Here is a 23,646-nt window from a genome sequence, read left to right as displayed (position 1 = left end):
CACACCAAGTCATTGCTGGAGAGACATCTTTGTTTCTGTTTTCTTTGAAAAAATAATCTGTTGTATCTTTGATTTGTTTAAGATTGTCTTCATTTTTAAGTAACCAGTCTTTCATTTTCCAGTCAGCTCTTGTTCTTTGATGTTGTTCTTTTATATCTAGGATGACCGGATTATGATCTGACCATGTAGTGGCTATTATAAAAACCTTTTTAATTTGGCTCGCTAAATTTCTGTCCCCCAAAAAGAGATCAATTCTAGAATATGAGCAGAAAGCTTTTGAGAAACAGGAAAAATCATTTTCCTTCGTATGAAATATCCTCCAATAATCTAAAAGTTGGGCTTGTTTAATTAATTCTGAAAAATTTTTAGCAGTCATCTTCAAGTTTCCATAGTTACTGGTTTTTGTTTTAGAACTTCGGTCTATCTCAATATCGGGTACGCAGTTAAAATCTCCCATAACCATAACTCGGCCCATTTTCACGCGTTCAGTTTTATTAAGTACTTTTTTAATAAATGCAATTTGTGATTGATTTGGTGCGTATATGTTCACTAACGTATATTTTTGATTATTAATTTCTGCTACTAATATAATGTATCTGCCTTCCAAATCAATTTCTTGGTATATAATTTTTAATGATATATTCCTAGAAAATAAGAAGGCTACTCCTCTTTTCTTTTTTTGGCTCATAGAGGCACTAATTATAGTAGGAAAAAATTTAGATTTAAGATTGTTTTTATCTTGCGTTCTCCAGTGGGTTTCCTGTAGGGCTGCAATCTGGATTTGTTCTTTTTTGAGAAACTCAAGGATTGTATATCTTTTAAATTGTGAGTTTATCCCCTGTGCATTAATCGTCGCTAGCCTCATTTTATTTTATGTATCCTATTTCTTTTCCTTCGAGGACTGATAAGTTCACCATCTGTACTAACAAACATATAAAACACAACATAAAACGTACAATGTCTGCCTTTTACTAGGCAAAAAACTATGTATCTATTCCCTCCCTTGTGTTCCTCCCTACCTAGGCCTCCCATAGCCTTCGGGGGGAAGCCCTGCCAAAAACACAGGGGGAGAAAACAACAATCCAAAAACGACACCGACTCTCTAATCAGTGACGTCGAAAATGTCCCCATATTCTATGCTCGCAGAAAAGAAAAAGTGTCGAGATCTGCGGGCTAGAGTTTCTCCTTGGCCGGACGGGTGTGGTGGATAAAAATAATACCAGAAGGGAAAAAAAAAAAAAAAAAAAAAAAAATTATTATTCCCATTTCATACTTTTTTTTTTCTTATTTTTTTGTTTCTTGTTTTGCCAAAATAGCTCTTTCGTTAAATTTTAGTGTAAGTTTAGAATTTTAATATATCTTTGTTTCTCAAATATTACATTTATTTGCATTTATTTTATATCAAAATATTTCTATAAAGTTACTTCTATATTTATTCCCATTCCATTAGTTTTTTTCTTTCTTTTTCTTTCTTTCTCCCTTTATTTGATCTAAATAGCCTTTTAATTAAACCCAAAAAATTGTTTTTAGTGTATTTAGTGTATTTTATATTTTAATATACCTTTAAATCCAAGGTATTACCTTTATTTTGTGTCATAATCTTTCTATCAAATTACCTCTAATATATCGTGTATTTACTTATTATTATTGTGGTTAATATAAACACTCCTGTTCTTTTATCTATTTTAGTTTTTTCCCCCTTTTTTTTTTTTCTCCCCCTTTTTTCTCCCTCTTTTCCCTTCTCTTTTCTTCCCTTTATCACTTCTTTCCCCCATTTTTTCTTAGTTTTCAGGAGAGATTTAGCTTAATAGTGTAGGACCACTCTTTACATTTCTATGGCCTCTAGTGTAGCTTTAATCCTAATTTATTTGTTTTATGTTGTGTTATATATGTGCGAGGGAAAAAAAAAAAAAAAAAAAAAAAATACCTTGTGCAATAACTTATTTTAAATTCCCTTCTAGTAGCCATTGTTCTAATTTCTGCGGTTTATCAAAGGTCAGTCTTTGGTTATTATGTGTTAGGTTTATACGTGTCGGAAATCCCCAGGCATATTTAATTGCATTTTTTCTAAGGACCTCTGTCTGGTTGGTAAAAAATTTCCTTTGAAGTCTGGTCTGGTATGAGAGATCTTGAAAAATCTTAATTTGATGGAAGATTGACCCCTTCAGGTCTTTTGTTGTCATTGCCTTCATAATTTGCGTCTTGAAACGGAATGATTGTAGGCAAATAATTGTGTCTCTCGGGGCTTGTTCTGGTACATTACCAGGTTTATAAATTCTATGACATCTTTCAATGCCGCTTGTGCCGTTATCTGAATTAACCCCCAGAAACAAAAAAAACTCTACACAATAGTCTTCTAGATTTGCATTTACAACAGTCTCCGGGATCCCCCTAATTCGGAGGTTTTGTCTTCTAGATCTATCTTCTAAATCCGTAATCTTCTTTTTCAGGGTCTCTAGAGTTTCATCCAATTTATTTATATTATCCGTATTGTTTTTTTGTTGTATATTTATTTGGTCCGTCTTCTCTTCTAACAATACCACTCTTCTTCCTATATTTAGAATCTCATTTTTTATTTCTCTAGACTGCAGGTTTATTTCTTCTTTTATTTTCTCAAATTGGATCTCCAGGCATTTGGATAAATAACCGGCAGTGATAGATACGTTTTCTTCCCATGAGCTATCTGACAAAGTTTTGTCTATCTCAGTCTCTTTGGGGTCCAATATAGGTATTGATTCTTCTTGTATAGATTTAGTACTACTCCCCTTGTTTAATTGGGGAGAGAAAAAACCTGAAGTCCTCCTTTCTATAGCTGGTTCTTGTTTTTTAGCAGTTCTTTTTAAATTCTGTTTACCTTCTGAGTTTTTTTTTGAGGCCATTTACTCCTCCTCTCTTTCCCTTCTCTTTCACTTTCTCTTTCTATTAGCGTTCTATTTCTTTCTCTGTTTTTTTTTTTTTTTTTTTTTATATATATATTTTTTTTTTTTGTTTTATGTTCCTATATTTTTTTCTCAGTAAGGTTTCCTTTAAATCTTAATAGTTCTTAGTAAATGATTAAAGGAAGATAAGGATATCAATTACTGCGATAGTAGTGCAATAGTAGTAAATAGTAATACGTAGTAGGGTATAAAACCTGAATATGGACCTTAATGTACACTTAGTGACTGAGTGACTGGGTGATATAAAGCTCTGTTAGCTAATACGTGGATATAGCATACATGTAGCATATATATATAGCAAACCAGCCGGTATACTTATCCACTTCTCCGTTTAAGTGTCCTGGGGGGTCACTCCCATCACTCCCATCACTCTTTTCCAGCAGTCACTGGGCGGACGGAATTAGTTTTCCACTTAGAAAAATAAGCGTTTGGGACCTGTCTTCTCTCTCGACCGCTCAGCAACCGCTCAGCAACACCGCTTCGCCCAGTACCGCCAACCGCAGCGGAAAGCAAATCAGGCGTCTTCCCTCACAACGCCCCGCTCTGCTCAGTGTCTCCCATCTTCCGGCCAAGGAAAAAAACCCGCGAGACGCGGCGTGCCTCCGTGCGCCGTCCCACGTCCTACGTCATCCCCGTCATCCGCCTTATTTTTAATGAATGTGCTTATTCTGCATCAGTACCACAGTGGTATATAATGAACTCATAAAAAGAAAATACAGTGCATCTATTTACCAGTAAGGTTTTATTTATATTTCAATAGCTTTCAAGCAGATGATGAGATATAGATATTAGTAACCAACAAAGATAAAAAATGTATGGACAACAGTAGGATGAAACACTAAGTAGATCTGCTTGCGAGACTGAGTTTTAAAAGGACAGAATTGATACTACCAGTATATTCGAAAGGAACACTCCAGACTGCAGCTCAGGACACTTGTTCACTGTATTGATGGGAAAAGATTGATAAACAAAGAAACCAATGAATGTTTTCTGAAACTCTGCAACTTCTGCTGGGTCCAGAAAGTGGCTGAATTCTCTCAGTAAATCCCGTTCCCCCCATCATTAATTGGAATTGTACATAATCCATAAACCCACTGATCAGAAGTTGCAACTACTTTCATTCGTGAGAAGATATGATATACTAAAAAAGTTAAGAGAGAAATGATCGAGCACACAATTACACTTTGTCTGGATATTCACTAAAGTGTTAACTGCTGGGAAATTATGTGAGTTTGAAGCCAAAATTTCGTAATCGAAAACATATCAAGTTATTCGTGAATTGTTGCGAATGGAAAATGACAAAAACTGCCATTAAATAGCGGATTTGTAAGAAATCTCAACTAACAGCTTTACTATTTTAATAGTTTTATGCTAAGTATTGGCTGTTTTTGCATATATTTTAATACATTTGGAGCTTAGTGAATAAACCCCTTAGTAAATAACCCTGTCTGCAAGAGATAATACAGAACATTTATACTTTGAAGAACGCTACCATCTGACTTGATCTTCATCTCAATGTCGTCTTCCTTTCAGGGGTAAACCATTTTACATCGGTTTGATCCCAAAGTTGTTACCCTAGGACGCCCGGACGCCCTCCTCCTGTTTGAAAACCTTTGGAGGTAAGATAGTGCCCTGGGATTTCTGCTCCCATGATGTCATACAAATGAAGTTGTTTTCCTTTAAGGGACATTTCATAGTTAGTATTTTTACTGCATTATCTTTTCGTATATATTTACATAAAAATGTCTATTTCCAATTCTTGCATTTTTTTGATGCATAATGAAAAGTGTGAAATCAATGACAAATAATTCACCTATATATAACTTTATTGCAAAATCCTCGTGTCAAATGCAGCCCACAGTTTTATTCACAGTAGTAGCATATAGCTTATTCCTACATCACATGCACAATATTGGTCCAAATGTCCTTCTAGGGACTTACCTCTATACAGAGAAAGCCTTTCCATGAAAAAAAAATTAAAATTTTTCATAGTGAAATCTAGGATATATACTCATCTAGGCAAGACACAATGGCTTATTCACTAAACAGCAAATTATGGTGATCTAAAATTAGAATTTTGCATTTAAAAAAGAAAGAATTGAATTACCGTAAGCTGAACTGGAGAATTGTTCTTGTGCAACTGTATTGGCATATTATTTGCAATTCACTTTTCAATATAGTACAATTCATCATTTAGCAAATAATCCCTCTATTTAGTGAAAACATATTTCTTTATGCAAAATGTAGACGTATTGGTATAGTAAAGAGAGACAAATAATATATGGTAAGCATATATTGCTGTGCCCAAGAATAAATAATATCAGTCAGGTGATAATGAGGGATTAATATGAGGGAACAAATCATAGAAAATAGGGATTACAGTATATTGAGACAGTATAAGGAGCACAACTGTTTAGATCTAAAAGGAACAGCAAATACAAACTTATTTTAATGTCCAAACAGAAAAACAAATATGTCAATCTTGAAGATTTACTGCATTCCCAAGCTGTGATGTATAGCAGTTAATGCAGAATTTCCTAAGTATTATAGGAAAGAGACCCCTCAGTTTTCTCATTCATTAAATTCACTTTGTATCACAATAGGCTGCATCAAAATATCTAAATATTCTGGCATCTACAAACATCATAAAAAAAAACACGAATTTTCAAGCCCCCCTTACCACAAAAGAAAATAAGAGTAATTTAATTTTTGTCTATTTTCAGTAGTTTCTTTGCGCATCTTGGGAATGTAGTACACTTGCCAGATTAGCATCAAAGACTTATTTCAATAAGGGCAATAAAATAAATGATCTTTTACTTGTGTGGGTCATCACATGCTATAACACACTTTGTTATGGAATGCAAAACTTAGTGTTGTGGCTTCACACAGTTCCAGATCACTGTTTACACATAATATTGCTTCTATTTTAACAGTAACTCTAGAGTCTAGGACACTCAAATCCTAACTGCTTTTGTCCAAGTGATTAGTTTGTTATTGCAAAATCTGGATGGGGAATAAAATGAGATAGGAGATCATAAAGCAAAAGCAATTACACACGAACAGAAGAAGAGGGACTTTAAAATTGTTGCAGAGGCTCTTGGGAGTTGTAGTTCACTTGCTGGAGTAATACAGGTTGGCGAGAGTGACCACATTTTTTTTTTTTAACTGGAGAAGTTTATAAAATGCTGCAAACAGTAAATCAAAGTTAGCAATCTGCAAGATTAATTTACCTAACTCGACACCAAAGGAAGTATTTTTAACTGTCTATAATAAAAGTGATGAGGGGGTCAACACAGCAATGTAAAAGAGACAGTTTAGTGCTTGTAGAAGGTCAATTGGACCTCTTTATGGCTGCCTCTCTCATTACGAAGGGAGAAAGTAACAACAAATAACAAAACTAATTAGCAAGGGAACTAGGTAAGAGGGTCCTGGAGGATAAATGAAAGCACTCTCTCTGCGCTGTTTGCAATATATTAAAATTTCATGATACAGTCCCGAACACATAACTAAATACTATATAGCTGGATGGATACATTCTGTGGCTGAGCCTGTCCTGTTGTGTATTTTCAAAGATATTTTCAAAATATCGGCATCCCGAACGTCTCCACCCCAATGCCGTTCATTCGTCTTCATGTGATGATAAATCCAGGTGTTAAAGAATTATAGGTGACACCAAAACATAGCCCTAAATAATAAATGAGGGCTAGAGCTCTCCAGTCTGAAGATGGAGAGTGAGAGGTGTCCCCAAGCTGCCCTGTTTATGCATTCTTACACCAAAAAGCTCAAGGGGCCTGTAAGGCACTCAGCTCAATATATCATCGTCGCTTTGTGCATAGGAGAACCCAAAGAATGCACCAGAACAGCCGGAACTGCCAAGATTCATGTCAGGAGTGCGGCTCAATGAATTTGGGACAGCTTCTTGTGTGAACTCAGGGTCAAAGTGACGCAGGTCTGCTGGGCCAGCCTGAGGAAAGAAATAGTATGGTTAGACAGACTGGAAGTGGATAAATGTCATTAGTCTTCTTTTAACTGAACTGATGCATTCAAAAATTAAAATTGTTGAGCATCATAATTTAAATATTTTAAAGGGACACGCTGTAGTGGTGTTGGTGCCAGTAGTTCGATGTCGCTGCCCTACAATAAGATGTCATACTGCTTTAGCACGGTTTGACAATTAATCTGGGTTGCAGTAAATCCCCTGCGTCTGGTCTTCTGTAGCATGATAATTCAAATTTCTCTGTAGAACAAAGCCGTACCATGCAGTACCACGCTCTATGGCTGAGAGCAGCAGGTGAGAGGTCCGCCTTGGCCATGTTTCACTCTACAGAGATATCCACATTGTCTTGCTGGAGAAAACTGGATGCAGTACAAACTGCTTGCTATAATGGATTGATATCTTACTGTAGGATGTCACTAGGACAATCCTAGCACTATAACCACTACAACAGTATGCAGTGGTTATGGTGTTTTTGTAGCATTCCTTTAATGATGCTACACTCATATCATCAATACAGAGCAGTCTCTATGCTACAATGTTCCCTGTATTATAGCTACAGTCCAAACCATCATTTAAACAGCATTCAAATGACACTTGATTTTTAATACCAGTACATACAAAGTGAATTAATGCAAAAATGTTACAATAAACCTAAGAGACATCAGAGAAGATGATTTACCACATTGGGGTTGTATGGTGGAGGGATCCTCTTATTATACAGGTCGTCCCAGTTAATCGGACTGAAGAAGACGTGATTCTTGATTTCAAGCTGCAGGAGCAAACAATGTACACAATGACAAAACATTTAGGGTTTATCATCCAAAAACACATTGCCAAAACATGATATCCAATAATAATTAATAAATACTGTAACAGCATCAAAGTATTCTCTGTGTTAGCGACTCCACTCATAATGAATTGGTACGCTGTTGTATTGACTTTGTATAGACTACTAGAGGAACATTGTGTCAATTTAGGGTCTTTTTTATGTATGCTCTGCTTGGCTTTTTTTTTTTTACTTAGATTTTTAAACTGGCTATAATACACAAACCATTGTAAAATATTAATTCATATTATTAATGATTTGTGAAGTCATCTATTTGGCAGTGACAAGATATACATAGCTGACAAGGTCACATATTTAAAGGGGCAGTCTAAGAACCTAAACTACTACATTTTAATGTAATGTAAAGATACTGTCCATTTTTTCTGTCAATGTAAAATTATCTTAAATGGATCAAACATGTTTTTATTTCTTTACATTCCTGTTTTCACTAAAAGTGATCAACTTACTATTCAGTAAAATGTTACCAGGCCAACTTGACCTTATACTTAGCTTTGATAAGATTAGATAAGGTAAATGCAGGATGCACTAACAGCTCCCACGAGGAGCAACTGAGCTGAATCCTTACTTAGTTAATCGGGAATCAACTTGGGAAATAGAGATTGAGCTGATCCAGTACGACCTGTCATTGAAATTGCGTTTAATGGGGCAGCTGCTACCAAGGGTTATGTCGCATGGTTCTGAACCTCTTTGGTTTCAGTGGTGATCCAGTCTAAAGTAGCATGGAAGACATATTTTACCACTAGTCATATTGTAAAATCAGAAACTTCATTCATTCTCCCAACATAGTTAAAGGCCACCGAAGTCACCCAGGCCACTTCAACTCAATGAAAGTTTTAAAGAAACTGCAATATTTACAGTACAGGATTAAATCCACTTCTAGTGGATATCTTCCTAACAGCCACTAGAGACACTTCAGTGGTCATAAACAAGTAAAATCCGGTCACGAGAAACCTAAGCCCCCACAGGAAAGCATTGATTCAATAAGATTAGATATTGGTGACACTTGCCACTAATGAGCATCAGGTCCCAAATACTGCAGAGAAGTAAGCAGCTCCGAGGGACCCCGAGCTCTGGAAAAAAGGTAGGTAAATAATTTATTTTAATAATTTTTATTGGACACATGGGATGGGCGTAACATGGGACTATCTCAGCTAGGGAGAGGGACACTAACATGTTAGGAATACAGGTCTGTATGACTGTTCTGCAGAGTTCCAGAAATCACGTTTTTAAATTTCACTTCAACCAGCCTAAATGTTAGTTATATATCTCAAAATTCTGGGTTTAACGACTAAATTCCTGGCAGAAAATATTGAGAAAGTTATGGTACTGTACAAAGTCAGCCTTGGCTCCTAGACGGCTGTGTTGGTCCTTGTGGAGCAGTCCACGGAGGATGTCACAGGTTGCGGTGGTCTTTCCTCCTGGTAGTTGTAGGGGCTGGTTTAGAATGTTGTCATACATCTGGGAAACATCCCGGCTGTAAAATGGAGGCTGGAGAGAGCAAGGGATGTAGAGAAGTATGAGAAGAAAGGAGCAAGCTATGCAAGCAGGAATACAATGAAGTTTACGACAAGGTTGGATACGTTTTCAAACGGGATGGGCATAGATAAAGAAACTTCTGGTTAAATCTTAAGTCTTAAGTCAGTGATTGTGGGTGGAGGCAAATCCAAAATGTTGGTTAAAAGAGATGAAATGAAAATGAAAGACAAACCATCACCTGCTCATCCATTCTGAGACAAGTTTTGTTTCTGGCTTATTTTTCGGGAGCTGTTCCAAGCACCCCTACATTGTCATTGCCAATACAGAGAGCACACAAGGTGATTAAAGAGCGAAGTGAGAGCGCAGAGATATCATAGCTGGGATCCTAGAGGTACAAGTATTTACTTGTATCCTATTATAAGGATATTTACCAGTCCATACAGCATCTCATACAGGACAGCTCCCAGGCACCACCAGTCCACAGTGCGGTCATACGGCTGCTTCTTCAGGACCTCAGGGGCGAGATACTGCACAGAACAAGGCAAAGATGTGACCAAGAATTTTATCACTGTCACCAGTATTAAACAAGTAAAGGCAGTGTCAACACAGCATCAAAGAAGGCAAATCAATTTAAAACAACACTAATAACCTATCAGCTAAACAGAATCTCCGTTTGAAATTTCTGTTAAGTAACGCCCATGTTGCAGCTAGATTAAGGAGTCTCCCAAAATTGCCAACACTACATAAAGTGGACAAATAGAAATACATAAAGCTTGCAAACGTGTGTTCTAACAGCAATATTAACGACGACAGGATCGTTAGCTAATGTGTGAATAGTCAGGAATTCAAAATAATTTTTTAGGTCAAAATAGGTGAATCAGAAACGTTGCTGATTTAAAGAATTTTTCCAGTTCTCCAATTGTGGTGTATATTTTGATGTTCACTTTGAATTCCCCTAAATTCACACTTTAGTAAATAACTCTTTCATTCCACTGCAGCAGTACCACCCAATATCCAGCCAGTCTTGGGACCAAGTGTGTCCACATGCAAAAACACATGTGGCTGGATGTGCCAGTGATTGCCTGTTAAGCATTTTTAGGAATCAGATCTACACATTGCCTGTTAACCCTTTTTAGAAATCAGATCTACACATTGCCTGTTAACCATTTTTAGGAATCAGATCTACACATTGCCTGTTAACCATTTTTAGAAATCAGATCTACACATTGCCTGTTAACCATTTTTAGGAATCAGATCTACACATTGCCTGTTAACCATTTTTAGGAATCAGATCTACACATTGCCTGTTAACCATTTTTAGGAATCAGATCTACACATTGCCTGTTAACCATTTTTAGGAATCAGATCTACACATTGCCTGTTAACCATTTTTAGGAATCAGATCTACACATTGCCTGTTAACCATTTTTAGAAATCAGATCTACACATTGCCTGTTAACCATTTTTAGGAATCAGATCTACACATTGCCTGTTAACCATTTTTAGGAATCAGATCTACACATTGCCTGTTAACCATTTTTGGAAATCAGATCTACACATTGCCTGTTAACCATTTTTAGGAATCGGATCTACACATTGCCTGTTAACCATTTTTAGAAATCAGATCTACACATTGCCTGTTAACCATTTTTAGGAATCAGATCTACACATTGCCTGTTAACCATTTTTAGAAATCAGATCTACACATTGCCTGTTAACCATTTTTAGGAATCAGATCTACACATTGCCTGTTAACAATTAAAATCCAAAGCTGCCAGTCCTGACCATCACCTTTTTTCCTAATTAAGCTTTCAATGACCAGCCATGCTGTATACTAATATGTCAATGTGCTGGAGAAGTCATAATGGCAGCAAATACCCAGGGCTCAACCTGTAGAAGACTGATACGATAAAGACCTCTCTTCTACAGTGGAAGTGTAATGATGAGTTAGCCCTGCAACAAGTAAACCGTCCAGCAACACTATTGTGACGGAGTGCATCAAGAGAAATGGGAGTCATCCTTGTGACTATGGCCAGTATAAGCCCTGTACAGCCATTTTTCGCTAGCACCGCTTTAGTGGTGTGTGTACCTCAGGGGTGCCACAGAAGGTGCAGGTGGTCTCCTCTGGTTCCATCCCTTCTTTACAAAGTCCAAAATCAGTCAGTACCACATGGCCCTAGATTATAATACAAGAGGTAGGTCATATAGGGCAAAAATATCATACCTGCAATTACATTATTAGCGGATTGTGTTTAGTAACTGAATATATATAATATTATATTGGTCATTTTATACCAAATATACTTTTTAAAGTAGTAGCGATCACTCATCACAAAATCCCAGCGGGGTAAATGAAATGTGTGTTATGCCTTGTTTTGCAATAACTTCAGTGAAGTAAAGAACAAATTGTCCAACATTTTACTCCGTGTTAAAAAGTCACCTTGACTGTACAAAATTCTATCAGGTTTAGACTGGTTCAAATGGTCTTTAACAAGCCATGTCCTGGATAAAGTGTGCTGTGTGTTTCATGGAATAATGGCAAATATTTAACACTATCAAGAAGGGAGTGCTGAGCCATTTTTTCTTTTTCTCGAAATAGATTTTTTTCCCCACTGTCTCACAGTTACCCTCTCCATCTCTTTATTGTATGTTTATGTTCCCCGTTTGTACTCTGTACTTTACCTGGCTATCCAGTAGGATATTTTCCGGTTTTAAATCTCTGTGGGAAAAGGATGACAACCAATCACATGTCAAGATTAGTTCAAGGCTATTTTAATAAAATGTGCACAAGTTTAAATATACAGTTACTACACAACTAATGCCGTTATAACATCCCGTATTAACACGACAATGTAGTCAATAGTCAACATAGTCCAAGAGTTCTCGTATACAACCTACAGTTACAATCCAGGACAACATTTCCTTAAACTAATTAGTGTCATGCTCATTATAAGGAGGGCCCTTTCTAATACCTACAAAGGAAGCAGTGTGCTCATCTTTTCTAAAGGCAAGAGCTAATTGCAGACCAATGTTAAACATTCATTTTGTACGGAATATCAATGAATAGGAAACCAGGTTATCAACCAGCAACATTTATGACACAGGATATGAGAAATGGCATATAATTGAGTCAGCATTGGTACATGTACCACCTGACCTATTCGTGGCAAGTTACAGAGGTGAGTGTTCAATCCTATCCCTCCTGGACCTCATGGTGGTTTTTGAAATTATGGAGCATGGCATTTTAACTGGGTACTTGGAAAAATCCCGTGGACTGGTGGTTTACATCTTTCGCATCTTGCAAATTACAGTAAGTGTCCTCACAAGTAAACTCATCTAAAGCTGTTCTACTGGAATGTAGAGAACTATATTGATCAAATTGTGTCTCAATCTACATACACAACAAGAGACATTATCAGAAAAAAACAGCCTGGGCTACCACTGCTGTGCTCATGGTGTGTTTTAGTTTTGATTTCAACAGCGGCAATGATAGAGTACTCTTAATGATAAATTACTCGTCAAATCTTTCTCATACAGTGGATGACGGCCAACTGGCTTCAGCCAAGCCTGGATAAAATAGATTAATAATGGAAGGAGACTTGACATAATTATCATGACTGCACTACTAGCTTAGAATATGGTAGACTATAATTGAATAATTTAGACCATGTACAGTGATTTGGTGTGGCATTTTTCCCATAACTTCTGATTTAAACATCAAGTGTCAGACATAATACTGTCAACCTGTATAGTATAATATTGTTATTACATAACATATTTTTATTTTATTATTAAGGATCTGTTTTTTTTGCCTGTTACATGTTTTGTTGCTGTGAAGTTCTTGGCATGCCCATGTACTTTTGCTGATTGTGGGTAGACAGTTACAATACTTCCATCCCTATATACCAGCATTCAATATCTTCAGAGCCATCCTTGCCATGTGCAGGGCCCTAGGCTTGAGAAGCCCATGCAAACACATACATGATTAGCCTCACATACATAATTAACTATTACACACATTAACTTACTTAGCAACACACATACACACACTTGTACATGGACAAACAGTAGTGTGTATACAAATACAAACACTAGCACACAGTCACACAAATACAAGCACAAGCATGCCTACATACACACACACACACACACACACAGTAGACATAGATACACTAGCACACATACACACAGAGACAAACATACACAAACACACTGTAAAACACATACATAGACATACATTAACACACAGACACTCCAGACTTCATCTTCTTATTTTCAACCCACAGGATTCTCAATTTTAACATGTTTATTGATTATTTAACAGTTCACCCACCTTCCTAGCATCAAGAGAGGGTTTAATAATGTACCACTCTGTGATGGACATTACCTGTAGATTATATTTTGGGAGTGCAGATAACCGATCGCGCTGGCGACTTCAGCAGAGTAGAAACGAGCTCGAGGCTCCAAAAATGAGCGTTCTCTTTGTAAGTGGAAGAAGAGCTGGCAAGAGAGAGTAAAACATTTGGGTGTGAGGTGAAGATGTAAAAGTAATATAAGACATTAGAGAAAAGTGATGGAATTGTGAAAAAGGTAAATATTGCTTAAAGGACCACTCTAGGCACCCAGACCACTTCAGCTTAATGAGGTGGTCTGGGTGCCAGGTCCTTCTAGGGTTAACCCATTTTTTCATAAACATAGCAGTTTCAGAGAAACTGCTATGTTTATGAATGGGTTAAGCCTTCCCCCTATGTCCTCTAGTGGCTGTCTCATTGACAGCCGCTAGAGGCGCTTGCAGGCTTCTCACTGTGATTTTCACAGTGAGAGCACGCCAGCGTCCATAGGAAAGCATTATGAATGCTTTCCTATGTGACTGGCTGAATGCGCGCGCAGCTCTTGCCGCGCGTGCGCATTCAGCCGACGGGGAGGAGAAGAGGAGGATCGGAGGAGGAGAGCAGAAGGAGATCTCTCCGCCCAGCGCTGGAAAAAGGTAAGTTTTTACCCCTTTCCCCTTTCCAGAGCCGGGCGGGAGGGGGTCCCTGAGGGTGGGGGCACCCTCAGGGCACTCTAGTGCCAGGAAAACGAGTATGCTTTCCTGGCACTAGAGTGGTCCTTTAATAGGAAGTGTCAGTTAAAGGAAAGGATATTAATAAGCAATATGAAAGATGGGGGGGAATCAAGAAAAAAAGAGACAAGACTGATTACTCTAATTAATCCACCATTATTTATCATGGAACTATATTTAGAGATCTGCCATAGTGTTTACCAATCTGAATAAATTACTTTGTGCCAATTAAAATCTGTGTGCTGTGGGTGAGGAAAGGTTGAAGTCCAATGCTATAGTCATTAATCAAGGGCTCCTAATTTAACAAATGAGTTCATGCTGGTTTTCAGAAGGAATTGGTTTAGTGTTGCTCCAAAAAAAGAAAAATGCCCGTCAGCCGTACAAAGTACTTTTGACTTCCTCGCCCATGTAAACAAAAGCAGGTAATATCGCTCTTCTGATCCGGTATAATTTAAGCAATAAACTGCTGCGATAGTTTAATAATAGATCTCGTTTTTTTTTAGTATAAAAATGCAATGAGATGCTAAACAAGATAAGAGCATATTTCGAGTGTACTCTGCCCTTTCAAACTATAAAATGCGTGACGCATAATAAGTCAATTAATAAAGACTGGGCATCCTGCCACAAGTAAGAATCACACTGTTTCAATTACAAGGAATCTGTGCCGTGCCAGGTTGTTTTTATCAAAAACTATGATGTTATTTGAAGTTATTAGTGATTTTGTAAAATTAAAAAAAAATACATTCTTGAATTGTTAATTTGTATTGCGAGATTCCATCTCAAAGACTTTTGAGTTTATGTAATCAGTGCACTGAAATACGCACAGATTTTTATCTATGTATCAGTGAGTACCTTATAACTATTAAGATGAATGCAGATGCAAATCATATTAATGTCAACCTAAAGGGACACTATAGTCTCCAGAACCACTACAGCTTAATTGTAGTCTTTCAGGTGTCTACAGCATGTCCTCGCAGGTTCGGCAATGTAAACGCTGCCTTTTTAAGACGAAAACAGTATATACATTGGTGCCTAGGAACACCTCTAGTTGCAGTCACTCAGATGACCACAAGAGGTGCTTCTTATCTGTGTGCTGCAATGTGTGCAGCACTGGCATGGAGAGTGTCTACCCTCTGCATGGAGACACTGAACATTCTCCATACAGATGCACTGATTCAATGCATCTCTATGAGGTGATTGGCGTCCAAATGCTTTTCCGTAAAAAAACATTGTATTGGCTAAAATCATCAAGATTGATTGATCTCAGCCCTGCAAATGGAGCCAGACGGGGCCCGCCGTGGCGAGATTGGTGTGGCAAGGGAGAAAGTGAGTAAAATAGTATTTTTACTAATATCGGAGAAGGCTGGTCATCTAAACAGCCACTTCGGGGCTACAGTGCCAGTAATGGATGTTTGTATTCCTGACACTATAGTGTTCCTTTAACTCAGCAGGATCCCACTACAGATTGGTCCAATTTCCTATTGTTGCCATTTTGGCAGAGTACATCTAGTGAGTGCATGTATGTGGACGATACATACTCTAAATAAAATCCTATTCCTTAAGTCCTCATAAAAACTCCTATTCCCTACTCCTGACCTGAAGTCCTCACACTAACTCAAAACTGCATGACCTAACTCCATAACTTTAATTCCTAATTCTAACTACAACCTTTAACTCCTAACCCACAGACCTAATAACTACTGATCATAGCCCTTGACTTTTAGCTAATACAGCATTAATAAAATAGGCATTCTAGTGGCAGTATGCCCAATTTACTACTAAATGTACATTAGACTTCTGCACAAATGTGTTTCAGCTGCTATGAACTAATCAAATGCCTTTCAATAAGCACTTGAACAAATCGATCCATCTGGGATTTACCAGTGGAGTCTAATTCACTGTGATCAATTTGTTCTGGCATGGATTAAAGGCATTTGATTCATTCGTAGCAGCTGAAACACATTTGTACATTAGTCTAGTATGAACTATTTTCATTGCTCATCAGAGTAATGGGTTTAACATGTTGTGTTGAAAATAGAGCACAACAGTTAAGGGTTTGTACAATATATGCTCTGTAACGCACACTATACTTCACTCCCAACTGCTTCTATTAAATGCCTATGCCCAATCTTAACATCTGACCTGTAAATTGCTTTAAATCCACACTCAAACAGATAGCCTGATAAAACGTTTCACCTTTTCAGCTTATTGTTGGGAACTCAAAGTGAATTCTAAGTGAATTTTAAATTTAAGGACAAAAAAAAGACGAATTGAAAGCAATTTTTTTTGCAATCTGGCTGTTTTGCCCTTAAATTTACTTTGATTTCCTAATTATATTTACTTTAGTAAATAACTAATGCTTGTTAATCGTAATTGACAGTTTGTAACACTTTCCACCGCAGTGTTCTAAGTGTTCGTCTGGGTGGCCACAGTTCACATGAATGACCACGAGGTGGCGGCCATCTTGTTCCCGCGAACGCAGGCAGCAATGTTTGGTCGTCGAGTTCATGGAACTGTTTTCAGACACTGAAACTCCCGAACACCGCTGGACTTCCAGGATCACCTGTGTTTGGTTCTACACAACTAAGAAGGGCACTGTTCAGTGGAAACGTTCCCACGAACAAGGTGAACAAGCTCCAGGGTAAGACTTTTAAATATGTTCGGTAGTTTGTTCGGTTTTAAACTACCGAACTAGACCGACCGCAAGCCCGGATTCTCTGGAACTGTTTTGGGCAGAAGCCTTATGTGTGGTCGGTCAGATTATGACCTTCATGGAAATCCCAAACCCTGTACCGATCTGGGTGATTTTTTGATATGTTGGTCCCCCAGTTTGTCGTGATTTTTGTGGGGTTTCCATGTGTTTTTGGGTACTTCTGGGGTATTGTAAATTGTATGTTTTCTGTGCCTGGAGATAATGAGTTTAGTATAGTTCCTGACTTAATTACCTCCCAGGCACAGGGGAGGGATTATCTTGTGTGGTGTGGGAGTGTCCTAGACCTGAGAGTCAATGTAATCATGTGTTTGTTTGTTCATGTGTTTGTTTCTGCTTGGCAGGCGGGAATTCCCTCCAATGGCCATTGGAGCAACTAAATGACCTCCATTTGTCTAAATATACATAGGGATTAAGGAGAAAGCGCAGGTAACATTTTCTTTTCTTTGGTTTTTACTATATATATTGGGGCTGATGTGTATTGCAGTCCTTGCTGCTGGCCCAGCAGTAATGGGACTAAGCGCAGGACTTCTCTTTTTGTATTTGTATTTACTTTGTATCACACAGCCTGGTTACAATGCTGCTGCCCATCCCATGTGTTCCCTATTAAGGGTTAATAAGGATAGGGGTGTATATAAAAAATACCCCTTCCTGTCTCATTAGAGATATCTTTGCCAGAAGCTCAAGGAAGCAGGCTGAAGGGTCAGTGTTAGGACCCGCTTAGGGGGGGTCTGCCTTGACGTTGGCAGGCGGGCATTCCCTCCAATGGCCATTGGAGCAACTAAATGACCTCCATTTGTCTAAATATACATAGGGATTAAGGAGAAAGCGCAGGTAACATTTTCTTTTCTTTGGTTTTTACTATATATTGGGGCTGATGTGTATTGTAGTCCTTGCTGCTGGCCCAGCAGTAATGGGACTAAGCGCAGGACTTCTCTTTTTGTATTTGTATTTACTTTGTATCACACAGCCTGGTTACAATGCTGCTGCCCATCCCATGTGTTCCCTATTAAGGGTTAATAAGTATAGGGGTGTATATAAAAATACCCCTTCCTGTCTCATTAGAGATATCTTTGCCAGAAGCTCAAGGAAGCAGGCTGAAGGGTCAGTGTTAGGACCCGCTTAGGGGGGTCTGCCTTGACGTTGGCAGGCGGGCATTCCCTCCAATGGCCATTGGAGCAACTAAATGACCTCCATTTGTCTAAATATACATAGGGATTAAGGAGAAAGCGCAGGTAACATTTTCCTTTCGTTTGTTTCTGCTGTAGTCTACTCTCAGGTCCAGTGGGGAATGCCCCTGGAATATGTAACCAGAAACCCCTTGCATGGGGACCTGCATATAAGGCCAGTTGTAGCTGCCATTAAACAGAACGTCTTACCCCTTCATGAAGTCTAGGCTCATGTTTGGGCGTTTGGGAGCTATATTCACACTCTGGGGATTGCTATAATCACTATACTTCCTTCGGATCACAACACTTGCTCTTGTAAGAGCAGCCTGCTTTGCTCTCTAGACTAGGAGAGGTCTACCCACTGGAAGTTAGATCTTGGTCTTGGGTCAAGGCTGGGTGGAGGACAGCGAGACCCCAACCAAGCTGTGGTGGTTTGTGGGGTTTATGGTGGTAATGGTGTCCGGTGCAGGTGCTTATGGTTCTCAAGGATTACTAGGAAGCAGCGATTGGCAGAGGTACCGGGTTGGGGTGCCAGGCGGTCCGTCACAGGCGCCATTTCAATGTTGGCGTTTCAAATGGGATGGTTTAATGGTTCTCTTTCAGAACTGGCAAAGTTATAAGATATTGATGGACCATGGCCAAGTTCTACTAAGTCTATAGAGAGCAGCAGAGTATTTCTTATTTGAGTAGAAACTTGCAAAAAAATGGTAATTACAGAGTACCAACATATTCTGTAGTACAGTGTATTGGGAAAGCAAAGGATGTAGGTTCCTGCTTGCAAATGTTGAGAAGATAACTGCTCAGACAGATTTAAGAGTTCAGCTGGCAACAAAATGGCTGATCCACACCGTGACTATTAGAAACCACCGCTCTTATGAAAAGAGAAGGTGTGAAAGATTACACAGAAATTGCACATCACTTGGCAGACTGGAGGGACAAATATTTGGCAGCCTTAGATAACATTGCCTTTAGATGGAGACGTCTTAATGAATAATTTTAATACCATAATAATGTCCATCTGGAGTAGTCTCTCACCTTTCCTATCCTCCATATGGGCACTTTTAGATTTGATATTTATAATGAATTTCTTCACATGGAAACATTGTGTTATAATGTTTTACCCATGTATTATAAACTGATTGTCTTCTTTTAAAGTATATGGCCAGGGATACTAGAAGGTTCCAGAAACACCTTGGGCTTGAACGCGAAGGAACACTCGATGAATGCTACAAAACAGAAAGGTGGAGTATATCATGACATATCCCTGCCTTTCAATGTCACGTCCCCTCTTCTCTATCCATGAACATTGTGTTGTTGATGTTATTTGTGTCTCAAAGTAAACATAGTCGGAAGCAAAGCACCTGGTACACAGCTAGGTATTCAATGCAATCTCACCACACTACTGAATTAAAGTGACACCATAGTCACCAGAACAACTACAGCTTAATGTAGTTGTTCTGGTGAGTATAATCATTCCTTTCAGGCATCTTCATGCAAACACTGCCTTTTCAGAGAATAGGCAGTGTTTACATTGCCCCCTAGGGATACCTTCTGTGGCCACTCCTCAGATAGCCACTGGAGGTGCTTCCTGGGGCAGTGCTGCACAGTGTGCAGCACTGCCGTTCAGGACGCAGACTTTTCCTTATAGAGATGCATTGATTTAATGCATCTCTATGAGGAGGTGCTGATTGGCCAAACTGGCATTTTGCCACGACCATATCCCGCCCTATGGGAAATCAATCGATTGGCTTAAAATCGTAAAATCGTAAATTCTGATGATGTCACCAAGGGGCGGGGACAATGGCAACGAACACGCACTGCTTTGTAAAAAAGGTATTTTTAACCCCCTTGTATTGGGGCTGAGGAGGGGGTGGGCAAGCCACCTAAATGGTGGTTTTAACACTGTAGGATCGGAAATGTGTTCCTGACCCTATAGTGTTTGTGACGAACCGCCTGACACCCCAACCGGGTAACTCAATCGCAGTCAATCGCTGCTTCCTAGTACTTGCGAGCACCATAAGCACTGCACTGGAACACCATAACCACCGTAAACTCCCACAAACTGCCACAGCTTGGTTGGTGATCTGGCCGTCCTCCACCCACCCTGGACCCAAGACCAGGATCCAGCTTCTATTGGGTGAACTCTTACTCCATAGAGGATAGCATGAACAGCTCTTATAAGAGCTAGTGATTATACCCAGGGGAGTATTGTGATATAGCAATCCCCAGGGTGAATATAGTTCTCTAATTCCCCAAACATGAGCCTAGACTTCATGAAGGGTAAAACGAATCTCACTTTAATGGTAGCCACACTGGCCTTTTATGCAAGTCCCCATGGAAGGGGCACTCCCACATGGACCTTGTTCGGAACTCTAATACAAAGTCACAGACCAATGACAACAGAGTTTAAATGCATGACATTCCCATATACAAACATACAGTCCCTCCCCTCTGCCTGGGAGATAATTGCATCAGGAACTGTACTAATCTAATCTAATTATCTCCAAGCACAGAAAAAAAACATACATTTTTTACAAACCCCCACAAATACCTTAAAAAACACAAACCCACCACAAAAGTTACATTCACTGATAGCCCTGATCTGGGTGACCAACATATCCCAAAATCCCCCAGATCAGTTCAGGGGTTCAGGAATTTCCTGAAAATCTTATTTTCGACCGACCGTGTACATGGTCCTATGCCCAAAACAGGTCCAGGGAATCAGGGCAAAAAAGACAATAAGAAAACACTTATATCCTTCAGCCCCTCCACTACCTGTAGAGATCCAGGGCTAAAGAATACCATTCAGTGGATTTCGCCCCAATGCTCTCACCCAGCAACACCGGTGCATATGATCATTATATACATAATAACGTTTAGCTAAAAACAAAACAATAAAAATATTATTAACACAAGAGGGTTATGATCCAATTCAGCTGATCTCCATATTTTTCCTAGTGACATTCACGGATGAATAGATTCTTAGCATATACTAGATTCTACTAAAGGAAATTAGCAGATGCACTGTATCAGTGCATAATATCACTTACTTTGCTGAAACAACTCTCAGCGATTCATGTCAAAATGCTTGCTCATTAACAGTGACCCACACAAACCAAAGTGTGTTGTTGCTACAACTCTGTTGCTTCTCATGCAGTCTTTCAGATAATGTGTATTCTAACCCGTCCTTGAAATAAAATATTTCTTGCTCAAGGAACATAGCCAGTCTGTAATTGCATCTGGAATTGTGTATTTGTGTAGAAAAAAGCAAGGTACTTTTCATGGGACACTATAGGCACCCAGACCACTTCATTTAATTGAAGTGGTCTGGGTGCACTGTTCCTGTCACCTCAACCCTGCAATCTAAGACACTCCTGTTTCCATACTGCTCCTGGGACCCTCACACTTGACTTGTGTCTCCTTTTGTCTTCAGACAAAAAAAAAAAAAAAAAAGGACACTGGTTTAGGGCTGTATGTTACAGTAAAAGTAAGTCTCCTCTGCACAGTTAACCTTTTTTTTGTTCTGTTTGGTTGTTTTTCTTTTTACAATTTAATTTCTGTGTTATTGTATCATTAACACGTATTGGTTATATTGCTTATAGTGGTCTACACTATATACCACAATACCAGTTTGAAAAAAATATACAAAATACTAAAATATAATGATAACCATAACTATACAGAGATTGTTCTAAATTTAACTTCAACTTTGTAAGGGGTTTGTTTGTGTGTATCTTACTTATCTAGTTATAGAGAGCATAGTCCCTGGTTTGATGATTACTGCCAAGTTTGAGAGCCTTATCTTCAAGTAAATGCAACATTTAAGAAAACAACATACTCAAGCTCTAATAAACAACCTCAAAATATTACTCTTCAGTGAGCACTATCCCAGATATCTATTACCTTCCCAAGAACTATTCAGCAATTTATTGACAGTATACCTGGCAGGGCATGCAGAAAAATAGATTTATAAAAAAAAAAAAAAAATAGAAATATGGGGGGAGTATTTTCTCTCTTCCACCTAAATGGTTCTGGAAACCAAAAACCATTTGCTCAGCATGCTTCAGGCATATTTTTCACTCGATCCCACCAGGCCTTAGGACAACTAATTAAACTAATGAGCTGCAAACACAGTATGTAGTCTTGCTGTGCAGGATAACAACAACGAAATGAGTATGGTACCACAATCCTTTGCTGCTGATGTGGCTCAGGCACAATGGAGCGTAAGACTCTTGGCTACTTTCCTGCCCATACATACGTAACCCGTGGCATGCCAGGGAGAGCTAAGAGCTCTGTCTGTTTATCATTAGCAGCATACCACCATCTTAAATGACAACAATCTTTCTTACTCCTATCAGTATTTTGACAGTTTGACTCCTGCTAACTACAGTAGGAGAGTCCAGGAGAATGACAGTTGAGTTCACTCCATTGAATATTTAATTTGATGAATTATCATTAGTTTCTGCAGTAACAACAGATTGTATCACCCTATGATTTATTGTTAACGGCTTCACTATATGACAGCTAGCAGAGCATTCTAAGAGATGCAGGGTTTGGCACTGCAGAAATTGCCCACCCTAGATGCAGTAGTTTATTCAACATATAGTTTATATTAACAGAACGAAAGGAAAAAAAAATCAATGAAGATGGTCAAACTGGACTTTCCTTTTTTTTCCCCCCGATCGGCTACGTTGGCCTGGAAATTGATTGCTGACTTAAAATAACTTATTATTTTGGAAATTAGCTCGGGAAATCAAATCTTATATGCGGTTGCAAAGGTAGCTCAAGGTCCTTTTTGCCTCTCGGAAAAAAAAAAATCCACTTATACATTCCTAACCGTGTGTTTTCTCTGCAGTTAGCACAACGTGAAATAAATCATTTGAGTTAGTGCTCCCAAGGTGAAGCGTGCAATTATACACACTGTTCTGGATCACTGATGAGTTCCTGGAATAACAAAGTAGTTGTGCATGCAAGAGGTTTTTTACCTGACACAGGCCTCGCTGACCCAGTAGTTACTCTGAAAAATACCTCAACACAACATTTCGTGGTCTAAGGTGTTTTGAGTCTTGTTTACACAGTGTAGCAGTATAAAATGAGGGATATTGCAATTATCGTCTTACCTCTCCACCATTTACATAGTCTAGAACAAAGTAGAGCTTCTCAGTGGTCTGGAAAGAGTAGTGTAGGCCCACAAGGAAAGGATGCTTCAGGTTCTTGAGGAGGACATTCCTTTCAGCCATAATGTGGGATTGCTGATGAGAACAAAGATGTTTATTGCACTTTTGGTCCATAGCCATACTTTAATCTAATTTCTATAGGAAAGCCCAATCAATACATACATAACTACGTCAGAATAGAACGGGATTGGTCACCCTCACACTCTGTGTTCCTCTCTTTCTTCTGCTAGTCTTTCATTTACCTTTTCTGCACCTTTTTAACTTACCCT

At 38.6% G+C, this 23,646-nt stretch overlaps 1 protein-coding gene and 1 long non-coding RNA gene across 4 annotated transcripts in view; one reads left to right on the top strand and one right to left on the bottom strand.

Annotated features, from left to right (window-relative positions):
• LOC134611620 (uncharacterized) overlaps positions 1–23,646 on the top strand; it is a 38,307-nt gene that overhangs the window by 14,610 nt on the left and 51 nt on the right. Inside the window, exon 2 of the long non-coding RNA XR_010090905.1 lies at positions 4,473–4,558. This is a non-coding gene — a long non-coding RNA (uncharacterized LOC134611620). The remainder of the gene's footprint in view (positions 1–4,472; positions 4,559–23,646) is intronic.
• SGK2 (serum/glucocorticoid regulated kinase 2) overlaps positions 4,748–23,646 on the bottom strand; it is a 538,190-nt gene continuing 519,291 nt past the window's right edge. For all 3 annotated transcript variants that reach the window (XM_063455696.1, XM_063455694.1, XM_063455695.1), the window contains exons 5-12: positions 23,321–23,452; positions 13,647–13,759; positions 11,942–11,978; positions 11,349–11,435; positions 9,691–9,786; positions 9,116–9,271; positions 7,616–7,705; positions 4,748–6,903 (exon numbers count right to left, since the gene is read on the bottom strand). In XM_063455696.1, the coding sequence (XP_063311766.1) occupies positions 6,742–6,903; positions 7,616–7,705; positions 9,116–9,271; positions 9,691–9,786; positions 11,349–11,435; positions 11,942–11,978; positions 13,647–13,759; positions 23,321–23,452 (873 nt within the window). In that variant the 3' untranslated portion in view covers positions 4,748–6,741. The remainder of the gene's footprint in view (positions 6,904–7,615; positions 7,706–9,115; positions 9,272–9,690; positions 9,787–11,348; positions 11,436–11,941; positions 11,979–13,646; positions 13,760–23,320; positions 23,453–23,646) is intronic.

Source organism: Pelobates fuscus, chromosome 5, assembly GCF_036172605.1.
Source record: "Pelobates fuscus isolate aPelFus1 chromosome 5, aPelFus1.pri, whole genome shotgun sequence".
Taxonomy (NCBI): Eukaryota; Metazoa; Chordata; class Amphibia; order Anura; family Pelobatidae; genus Pelobates; species Pelobates fuscus.
This window is presented reverse-complemented; position numbering and strand designations above follow the sequence as displayed.